General features: G+C 33.4%; 1 protein-coding gene across 1 annotated transcript; it reads left to right on the top strand.

Annotated features, from left to right (window-relative positions):
- Nucleotides 1-401: 401 nt before the first annotated feature.
- On the top strand, nt 402-2,673 carry LOC143557851 (uncharacterized). Its single transcript, XM_077046824.1, has 6 exons — nt 402-419; nt 488-688; nt 1,609-1,908; nt 1,991-2,152; nt 2,229-2,312; nt 2,405-2,673. The coding sequence occupies exons 1-6, from the start codon at nt 402-404 to the stop codon at nt 2,510-2,512; spliced, it is 873 nt and encodes a 290-aa protein (XP_076902939.1). The 3' UTR covers nt 2,513-2,673.
- Nucleotides 2,674-12,289: the final 9,616 nt, after the last annotated feature.

Here is a 12,289-nt window from a genome sequence, read left to right as displayed (position 1 = left end):
GTAAAATAAAAATAAAAAAGTTAATAGTTAAGAGACTAGACGGGTAAGATATAAGTTAATAGTTCAGAGTTTAGACAGTTAATATATAATCATGAAACTATAACATGATATGATAATAGCGCAAGGTTTTTGTATTTTTTCTGTATTCTAAAAACAGTTAATAGAATATAAAACAACGATTGGACCAATCACTATCTTTGTCTACTTGGGTGGAAGTGAACTCACCTAAAAAATTATTAAATTTTGATGTTCGTTTAAATTATATAAATAATATTAAAGTAACTTTATAACTCTTTTTGTATTTTAACTTATTCACCCACTACTCCCTAAGCCAAACAAATACTGTGAACACTAAACAATCAGTTGTTGACTCCGGTGGTTAACCAACCAAAACATCTCAAATGGTGAAATACTCCGTCGTAAGTTCCTTATTCTCACTCACATCATTCTCCATTTTCACTTTGCCAACTGATTTATCATTCAACAGGTGGACGCATTTACAGACACGCCGTTTAAAGGAAACCCGGCGGCTGTGTGCTGGTTAGACGGCGTACAGAGAGACGATAAGTGGTTGCAATCAGTTGCTACTGAATTTAATATCTCTGAGACGTGTTACTTGACTCCGATTGTTAATCATGGATCAGGAAACCCTAGGTTTAATCTTAGGTGGTTCACTCCTGTAGCTGAGGTCAGTTATTACTTTACAGTTGCGGTTATTTAATCTAAATTATGATTTGTGTATATTTGCCTAACTATTGTATAAAGCATTATGCGGTAGCTATGCACTTAATGTAGAAAAATATTGGATATCTGTCAATGATCGATATGACGATATTATTTGATATATTGGTTATTGCAGTGGGATATTGGTAATTATAATATCATGCCAAGTTTATATATATAGCAATTTAACACTAACAATTAAGTATGCTCTCCCGCTGTTAACAAATTAACGTTGGCAACTTACAAAACACTAACAATTGTAGCAAGTAGGATCTGATTCAGACTTAAAACACTAACAATAAACACTAAAAATTGAAAATTAAGACTTGTAAAACTGGTATCGGGAAAATTGGCCAAATATCACCAATATTATCAGTATCGATATTCTGCTAGAGGTCCGATAACCACTATAGCACCGATATTCACTGCATAGTGTGGTAATAATTCTTACAATCTTATCAATTTAACCTAGATTCATGTATTGAATGCTATATTTTGCTAATTAATGATTATTGATAAGACTGAAAACAAACCAAACAAGTTAATAATTTTGCTTAAATCTATATGATAAGATTTGAAAAGCCATTTAAAAGTATTAAAAACCTTTAATGAACAAGCATAAACAAACAAACATTAACGAACGTAAACGAACACAATTGAACGAACATGGCCTCTGTTCGTGTTCGTTCATTTAGTTAAACAAACAAAATTCCTTCTTCATGTTCGTTCATTTATTAAATTAACAAACATGAACAAACTTCCCGCTGAACCGTTCAAGAACAGGTCGCCAAACGTTTGGTCCATTTACAGCCCTATTTATGGAGGCTGAGTTGTATTCATTTAATGGAATTCCAGCAATCCTCGTTTGTTATATTTTGTTAATAGGTGGAGCTTTGCGGTCATGCAACTTTAGCAGCCTCACATTTTCTTTTCCAATCTGGATTGGTGAATTCTGACACAATTGAATACTCAACCCTATCTGGAATTTTGACTGCCAAAAGAATTTCAGCTAACAAGATCAATGGTGAATCTAATGGTGCGTTAGAAGACAGCTTCTACATAGAATTGGATTTCCCTGTTGTGCCAGTTTCAGATTACAATGATCTCGAGGTTTTTGCAATTTCAGAAATACTAGATGGTGCTTCGGTTGTTGATGTAAAGAAGAACACACTCGATGATATCTATGTATGCGTTAAAAACTTAAATTGCTCTTACATTTGCATATTTGGAAAAAAAAAGCTATATTTTTCTTTGTTCTTTTCTACAGGTAGAGCTTTCTTCTGCAAAAGAAGTTGTAGAATACAAACCGCAGATTAATAAGATTAAGGAATCACCGGGTAGAGGGATAGTAATTACAGCACGTGCACCTAATGGGTCGGGGTTTGACTTCTATAGTCGCTTCTTCTGCCCAAAATTAGGAATTGATGAGGTGATTATATTGATCCTTTTAATTATAAATACTTGAGCACGCAAACATCATTATAATTCCTAATATTCTGTTTTAGGATCCGGTTTGTGGTAGCGCACATTGCGCGTTAGCAGCCTATTGGCATGATAAGTTGGGGAAATGCGATTTTGTTGCATACCAGGTATTCTCTCTTAAACGCGCAAACACCATGATGCACTTATTATTACGACTGTTTGTAACATATGTTCGTTTGTTTGTTTTGGGTCAATGTAGGCATCACCTAGAAGTGGTGTATTACATGTGCATCTTGATAAGGAGAATCAAAGAGTGCTTCTTCGAGGTAAAGCCACCACAGTTATGGAAGGGTCTCTTTTGGTATAAGATCCAGGGCTGAGTAAATCATCTTCTATCATTGCAATGGAAATTGAATTTCAAGATGCATGAAAATAAAGCTTGTATTTTTTTTTTCCTGAACTCATGAATATGTTGTTGTATGATGCAATGTGGCGTTTGCTATTTGAAATCAAATTTGTAACTTTCTGTTGGCATCTGTTTTTGTGTGTTTAAATTGAAAATCATATAATGTGTTGTATTTTAGCAAGTTTAAAAACAGGATTTTATGACCTTTCGCATGTACTTTTGTAGTTATAATTTTAAAACATCAAAAAGGATTTATTATTTTCAATGGATGTGATTTAATTTTAAAGCTAGAAAGTAGCATGACAATTCAGTGATTCTCATATATATGTTTCCAATCACTAGTATGTCCCTTTATTTTTATTTTTCTTGGTAGTTGGAAAATTTCTGATTAATTATATATGAAATACAAACATCTTCTAAATTTCAGATTAATAGCGAATTTGATGTATATTTATCTAGAAACTAGTAAACGGGTCAAGGTTTGGACCCTTAAAACCCTTTTAACATTTAAGGTGAAATTTAAATACCCTTAACCCAACCCTTATTATATATTCGGTCTAATTAAGGGTTTTACGATCGGATAACCGGGTTTTAAAGGTCCAACTCTTATTTTGCTCACTCCTAATCTTCATTTAATAATAAAATCATGAGTTGCCACCAGCTCATACAATTCATTAGTTCTCTAACTAATTTATTAATTGTTGTATTTAATTTCTTAGTTCTCATTTTAATGCTAGAATTTTCTTTCTAAAAGGAAGCCCCGCTTTACAATTTAAACATACAATTACAACAGTACGTGATTTTTTCAATTGAAAATTATTCCTCCCATGTTTTCCATTTTCGTTCTGCCTTATGATACGTGACCTTTTAACCTTATAACAGGGGGTGTTTTGGAGCTCTTTAACCTTTTAACGTGTTTATGTTGTTGTCTCAAATTCTAGAATTTCTCCTTAATATTGTAGCAAGACGTAAGTTATGGCATCATTTTGGTAACTTGTAGTATTAATATATTAACAAACTAGGTTATTGACCCATGCCCGACACGAATGGAAATATTGAAATTTTCGAGCAAACATTTGTAATTTGAAAGGGCAACATAAGTTTTTATATTTTATTGGGGACGACAGTGTACTTTAAGTTGTAAGTAATATTGGTATGAAAACAAATGTTGTGAAATATAAAGATAAACCCAAATAACATTATATTACAATCTTTGGAACATAATCAAGAGTTGAAAATGCAAAATTCATAAGCTACTAAAGGCTTTCTTATAAACCATATTTCTTGTTTTATTTATAACTTTGCATTCCTTGTCTAATATAATGATTTTAACACTGTCTCTACTTTTCACTCATGATAAAGCTACATAAAGTTGGCTATGTATAAACACCGGTTCTTTAACATATATGCCAACTCTTGCTAAAGATTAGCCTTGACTTTTGTTAATTGTCATTGCAAAACAGACTACAACTGGAAACTACATTCTCCTCAATTTAAATGAAAGTTTTTTATCTGAAGGGGTTAGACCACTACGAGTTACATAGTGTAATAACCAGTATTAGTACCTGAAATACCTTTACTTCAAAAGCCTACCGAGATTAATTACTCACAATCTAGTTCGTTACATAAGCCGTTCTTCTGATCAATATTCCTTAGTAACATTATTAGCACACCGATTCTTAATACCAATCTATGAGTCGAAGTATTTTTGGTCTTGTTGATTTTATTTAGCATAAAGTGATTATGAAAATTTTAATTCAAATTTAAATATTAGAAAAATAATTGGTATTATCCCACTTAAAAGCCAAAAATTTGGTTTTTTATATGGACCTCATCTAAATTTGTGAATTTTGTTGCTAAGTATGGAAACAATATAAATTAAGTGAACCGAATATAAGTAAAAAATTATGGAGAAATATCTTTGTGGCTCTAATTAACATAAATTGATTCGAACACATATTTTAATTAAAACATGTATTTTAATTGGTTTTAAGAAAATAAAATAGTATTGGATAGATAAAAATAATGTTTCATAACATTTCAGAAAAAAAAACAAAAAGAATTGTATAAACATATATTCAATATTATTAAAAGTCTGTTTGTCAAAAAGGTAAAAATGTATAATGTAGTTCACAATAAATATATTAAAAATCGTTTAAAATTTCGTGTTAAAAGTACCTAAATTTTAGTTAATAACAAACAAATTTGTATTTATTTTAGTTAATAACAAAATAAATTTAAATACAATATACTGTATTAATGCTTTTAAAATAAAATGTTATCATTCAAAATGCTAGTAAGTGGTTCTCTTGGCGTTGAAACTGCACGCTTACAAAAAAATGCATTATTAGAAAAACATTGAAAGGGTAACTAAAAAAATATCAAAATGACTAACTATTTGACTTACTCCTCTTATTAGAATACGTTAATTGACCAAAATTATGGTTCTCTAATTATGAAGACATCTGTAATAGAATATAATATGGTTAGCATATGAAAAAGATAAACAACATTTGAAAGATATAATTTGACTGAAAACTCAAAATCAAGACAATTTATTCGTATTTCCATAATTTCAATATGACCGCATTACCCTTTTCATCCTCGGCCTCCTTTAATCATTTCTGTTTGCTTGAATTCATCTCACCATTACTTTGTAAATTCTTGATTCGAAAAGCTTTTAAGAGTTTTAAATGAACTAATGTTAGTAGCCCCTATTTACCTAAAATAATACAAAACTGGTCATTTTAATCATTTGATTATGCATGAAACTTAATTTAAAATGTACACAAAACTCCACATTTTAACCAAAATTTTGTACTATGATCCGAATCTAATATGAATAATAGAAACTTTGTATAATGTGACACTTTGTTGGCTTTTACCAAACAATCAACATATTAAAAAAATCATATATGGGTTGAGTCAAAGCTAAAGTATGACTTGTAAATTTGACTTTTAAAACAAAGAAAAAAAAAGGTTTATAAAAAGATTTTACATTAAGAACATCATTGGAATTCCATGTTATTAAACATATAACTCAAAATTAAGAAGTAGCTAATTATAAACTTTTAAGATTTGAATTACTAAATTAGCATAATAAATTGTGATTCAGAAAGCCAACAAAAAATTAGGAAATAATAAATAAAATTAAAACGCTAATAAAATGTGATTGTGTTAAATTATGTAACTAATAATTTATAATCATAATCAGTTACCGTATTACCAGTATAATAATATGATAATTTAATATTCAAAATTTGAATTACTAAAACCTATGATTGTTAATGTGAAAGTGCACTAAAAAAATCACATGGTGAGGTTGAGTTTTATCTTTCCTAGGCAATCCTTCATGGTCATTTGCAAATCCCTTAGTGTCACCCTTTTATTAAATATATATTATTAAAGGGGAAAATTAAACAATAATAATAGAATTTTAATAATAATATCAAGAGAAACAACAAAATTTTACTCAGTTTAACAATGTTAATCCCATGTTGATACCTAGCAATTGCAGTTTCACTCAAATTCAAATTAAGTAATTCTGTAATAAACTTGGCTTATTTTATGAGTTAAATCAATTATTTTAAAATGAATATAACAATTCTCATAAAGTCCTGATATTTTTATATGAACCTCGAGTTGAAACACTGCATGAATTTCAGTCAAATTCAAATTGAGCAATAAAATACCAAATTTGATTCATTCTAAGAGTTAATAATTAAATTAAACATGAATATAATAATTGACATAAAGTCATCAGTTTAATTCTATTTCAGCTTTGCATATATACAATTACCTATAGAAAATATAATGAAATGTTTATGTAAGTTTACAACCCAAGAAAATAATGAAAAAAATATAAAAAAAATTCAATTTACAATAGCTACAGTTTTCAATTTTCCATATTCATAAATCTGCATCAAATAAAATTCAATTTACAATTAGGAATTAAAAAAGAATAATAAAAGTACATATATAATCCAAATCATCAACCCGCTAATGGAGAGTTTGGAAGCTCCGCGAGTTGTAATTAATGGAAACATATATTGAAGCAAAGGTTCGCGAAATCAGTTACATACCTCAGATTTTTGATGATGAATTTGGGCGCAGGTCTGATTTAGTCTAAATCAAAAATGGAATCTGTGATTCAACATTAGGGGTTGTTAAAATTGAGTGACTAATGCTAGAATAGAAGGATAGAATCCAGAAATCTTTTAACATACCTGGTGTGATTGTCCGAACGATGGTGATTTGTTGAAGAAACTCTTAAATCGATTGAGAAAACAGTTCAATTGAAAGGGAGAAAGGGTTTGAAATATGAAGTTGTTTTAACATTACTTGATTAAACAGTCAGTAAGGAAGTCGACAATGATAGAGGGATGAGAGATTAGGGTTTGAATGTTATGAAACGGTTTATTGACATTTATTTAATTTTTGAATTATTTATTTGTGAAGAAAATCTAACAAGGCTTGATATATATGGAAATAAAAGGGATTAACCAATAAGAATAGGCCAAATCCTATTTTTTTAATAGAATATATAGACTAGGTAAGAACTCATGTGATACATGAGTGGTTAAAAAAACAACAAAAAGAATGATTAAGTTTACATTCAAATCCTGACATCAATATCATAAACAAATTTGAGATTCAGAAAGTTAAATCATGGATTTAATCAAAATTTAAAACAATGAATTGAATCAAAATTTTAAGCATACATCGAATTACAGTGTGGAACACTAGTCGTCACTACAAAAAAAGTGACCATCGGAGACTAACTTATCGAGGACTGATATATTAGTCTCTAATACATAGTATCTAGGACTGATTTATCAGTTACTAATAATATTAAGAACTGATTTTTATGTGACTAATGATAGTGACTAATAATCAGTCGCTAATACTTTGACACCTTATTTGAGACCAAATTTCAGTCCCAAATGTGATTTAGGAGATATAAGGTTTTGATAGAAACTTATTGGCGACTAAATTTCAGTCCCAACTATGTAATGAAAAATTATTCAAATGTATAGCGACTGATCATGAGTCTCTAACATTGAAGGAATACATTAGAGACTGGGACTAAAGTATTAAGGACTGATGATTCAGTCTCAAATACTTAGTATTCGGGACTAAATTTTCAGTTACTTGTAGAACTGGGGCTAATTTTTACGCGACGTATTTTAGTGACTAATAATCAGTCGCTAATACTTCGACACTTTATTTGATACCAAATTTCAGTCCCAAATGAGATTGAGGAAATATAAGGTTATGATGGAAACTTATTGGCGACTAAATTTCAGTCCCAAATATGTAATGAAAAATTAGTCAAATGTATAGCGACTGATCATGAGTCTCTAACATTAAAGGAACACATTAGAGATTGGGACTAAAGTATTAAGTACTGATGTTTCAGTCTCAAATACTTAGTATTCGGGACGAAATTTTCAGTTACCTGTGGAACGGGGGCTGATTTTTACACGACATATTTTAGTGACTAATTATCAGTCGTTAATATTTAGACACATTATTTGAGACTAAATCTCGGTCTCAAATATATTAATTAATATACATAATGTTAGGAAAAATAAGTAAACAATATACATTATATTATATATAAATTTACAATTTAAAAACATTCATAAAAATAATTATAAATATATAAAATTAATTAATAAATAGTTAACGAGCCAAGTATAAGACATAGTTATATATATATATATAAGGGAGATTTCAAATGAGAACCCCTTTGAGTTTTAAGAACTCGAAAGAACTCAGTGTAACAATTTTTTTTTTCAAAATTTTTTTTACACATACGTAATATATGTAGGTTACATATACGTAAAAAAATTACAGAATTTTTTACGCGTCGAGTCGACTTATTACACATGTGTAACGGACGTAAAAATTAGTGTAATCACTTACAACTTTATTCTCTCTCCTACTTTGACTTTTTAGTCAGATTTAATCTCAACAACATAATCAAATCCATTTAATAAAATGTGTGGCTAAAAATTGAGTTCTTAAGTTCTTAAAACTCAACATGGTTTTCAAAATATCCCTCCCCTATATATATATAACAATCTATATAATTGCCTACATTTAAAGCCCTCACATCGCTCCCCACCTCCCCTCGTGCCACCAGATTGCTCCATTTTAAAACGATGACATCTCATTGATTTAAATCTATAAAATTCGCGAGTTATGGGCAGCATCCACTGGTTTTGATACCCAGATTAAAAAAAACGGGTTAGAACCTCTCATGCTATTACATCCATATGTTTTTTGCAAAACCCTAGCACCGCGCTCTTTGCTTTCTTCCTATGACAATTTCTCATCTTCGTTATCCTCCTCATCTTCTGTTGATACTTTTCCAATGGCAACTAGGGGTGCAAATTGTGACATCTGCCCCGATCCGACCCGACCCAGGTACCCGTTTCCCTTATCCGATCTCTTTCTTTTATGATTTAATTATTTATACTTATATTTTACTTTTAATAATAATAATATATTTTCCTTCCCGCCTCTTTCTCTCTCTTTCTTTCCGCCGTCCCGTCCCTCTTCTCTCTTTCCGCCTTCTTTTCCCTCTTGTCGCCGTCCCGCCCTTAAGCCTTGTTTCCCTCTTTGCTTGTCCTTTGTTCCTTCCCGCCTAAGGTTGTCTGCGCAGCTCCACGCGCCAGACCCCTTACAAGGAATCCTGCTTGAAGACCACCTGTTGCAGCGATACGCGAGACGAACTCTTCTCGCAGCGCGCTAAGAATTGTAATTCTTCTCGCAGCGCGCGAAGAACGGTAGTTCTTCCCGCGACGCGCTAAGGATTTGTAGTTCTTCTCGCAGCGCGCTAAGGATCGTAGTTCATCCCTCGACGCGCGAAGAATTATAGTTCTTCCCGCGGCGCGCTAGGAATTTTAGTTCCTCCCGCGGCGCGCTAAGAAATGTGATTCTTCCCGCGGCGCGCTTAGAAATGTAGTTCTTTCCGCGACGCGTTAAGATTGGTTCTGTCTGCCTTCGCGCTCGCGCTCTCTTGACCTTCTGTGTCTGCCTTCGCGCTCGAGCTTTCTCGCGCTAGCCGTTTGCTTTTGTGATGTCTTATCTTTTGAGCCGTTGACCTAATCTGCTTTATGTCTGAAAAGTTACTTTCGGCGCAGCATGCGCACCAACCCCATTGGTTGGCAGAAAAAGTGACTGACATTATCTTTGGAGATCTGCTTTTTCCATGCTTGACCAGTACCTTTATCTGAACCGCCCATGCTTTTTACTGTTCCCTGTCAGCTTTATCTTGCCCCCTGCAGCTGCCATATCTTTGATATCTTTTGCTTTTGGAATCTTTTGCTTTTTGAGATCTTTTCCCCTTTTCTAGGGATTGTGTTCCCTAGGGTTTCCCTATAAATAATAATCTTATTTTTCTTAACACTACACACACAAACACTTATTATCTCTCTTCCTTTGCTCTCTGCCGATTGTCCTTCTGCCGCCTCCTCTCTTGCCTCCGTTCTCTCCCCTCTTCTGCCCAGATTTTCGGTAATATATATATTATATATAATAATTTACTTATTAATTATGCTAACTTATAATCAAGACTTAAAACCAATCATTAAAACAATAATCTTATTTATAGGTTAACTTGTGCTTGTTTAAAGTTGGTTCTTGCTTTATCTTACACCGCATCATCAAGTGAGTAATCTCGTACCTAATCCCTTTTTGCTTTTAATGTTTTGGGATGTTCATGTGTTCATACAAACTTAGAGTCTTAAACTGTTTATGAACTTTAGTCGCGCAGTATCCCATGTGTTGAGGACGTAGACTTGGCTGTTTATTTGTATGTGTGGATCATTAACCGTCTTGTCGGTCTATTCCGCAGTTCTCATGGTACCATTAGATGAACACGGGAGAACTATCGTTTATGATTTTCTCTTTTGTTTGCACATGCACAGTTTGTCTTGTTTGTGAGCTCAATTGTGAGCACTGGCAGTCTATGAATCTTAGAGTTGGTCCCGATCAGATTACACCCTTGTTGAAAACCAGACATACACATGTTGCGCGCAGATTTATTGTTATCTATGTATTGTATTAAACTTGATTTCTCACCAACACGCAAGTGTTTGACGTTTATTTTAACACATGTTCAGGTTTGCTGTAGCTACATTTGGAGCTTGTGGACACGTAGGACGTTTTTACTTTTGGACCTAGATTAAAATGTATCAAGACAAGTTATTGTTGTTCGAATATTTTGCCTTATAATATATTGAATTATGTTGCTTTATGTTATCTTGTGTTTACTTTGCGCGTGCGCGAATGAATATATTTATTAAATATTGACACCCAAATAGTGTCACGAGAAATGAAACAATATGTGGCGCCCCGATGTATAATCCGCCTTTGGTCGGGGTGTTACAGATTGGTATCAGAGCTCGTTGACTTTAGGATAGGTGGTTAGACGTAACGGCCTAGAATACCTAAGAGTCCCTTCTCGCGCATGAGAGAAATCTCATGTTTGCGCGCTTATTGTTAATTACTCGTTATTTATGAATATGCTCGCGCTTGCGCAGTATATGATTTTATGTTTTATTCCGCGATATTTCGATTTTTGTTGAATTTCGATTTTTACTGATTTTACTTACATATTCGTTTGTTGGATTTGAAAATCCGAAAAGTCATGGTGATACATGAATAGCTGATTTTCAATTTCCATTTACGATTATGTTCTGAGGTTGGAGACTTGAAAAGTCATGGTGATACATGAATTGTCAACCTCCAATACTCATTTTCTTGTATATTTTATATTGAAGATTGAAAAGTCATGGTGATACATGAATCGTCAATCTCCAATACTCGTTTGCCCGTATATTTTAAATTGGTGAAGAAACACTAAGTGACCCGGTACAGATTAAAGATAATCTGGGGGTTAAGTAATGTTTCCCACGGATGAGGTCTAGCTGAGAAGGCTGTTCTTCAGGAGACCTGCAAAACAAACACCGTAAGCTCGTCACTGAGAAGGGGGGGGGGTTCCTCCTTGTGACCACCCTCCGGCGTGAGAATCAGACTAGGTTGCTCTGAATATAAGTGTATATTAAGAGATTGCTAGATAACTGGATAGCAGATGATCTTACCATTCCAAGATGTTGGAGTATTTATAGCCGAAGGTAGGTTTCCAAGCAGGTACAGCCGGCTGAATAGTATTCCTGTTCTACCAACAGTGGACTATGCACAGGCCATACTGGTTGGTGGGTAGGTTACGGCCAACAGTGACAAAGTCGGCTGCACTATTCCACCAACTGTAGATTATGCACGTCCCACCTACTGTGGATTGTACGCAGGCCATGCTGGTTGGTGAAAAGGTTACGGCCAATAGTAACACTATTCCACCAACTGTAGGCTGCGCATGTCCCACAGTAAGGGTTGGTGAGTAGGCAGCGGCTAATAGTGACAAACAGTACTAGAGGGTGCTCCTCCTCGCACTGTTGTCGGTGAGCTGTCACCCTGTGATTGGCTCATGGGTTGTTCTGGTCAGATCGTCTGTCCTATCCATACCTTGGTAGGTATAGTACAAAAGATCTTTCAGAATCATACAGACTGGCTCATTTAGGCGGGATTGTTCCCGCCTTGCTCATTCCTTCATGTGACTACTGAAGTATCTATTGTCTTGTGCGTGTAGCCCTGCTGTCTGCGGGTAGCCTTCCCTGATGGCTTGTATCCGCAACTGCGGGAACAGGCGGGGTACTTCACCATTGGGAG

The sequence above is a fragment of the Bidens hawaiensis genome, unplaced genomic scaffold, assembly GCF_021521415.1.
Source record: "Bidens hawaiensis isolate Kalapana, Puna unplaced genomic scaffold, B.hawaiensis_p1.1 tig00019201_1, whole genome shotgun sequence".
NCBI lineage: Eukaryota > Viridiplantae > Streptophyta > Magnoliopsida > Asterales > Asteraceae > Bidens > Bidens hawaiensis.
Note: the sequence above shows the minus strand (reverse complement) of the source record. Positions and strands in the feature narration are given on the sequence as shown.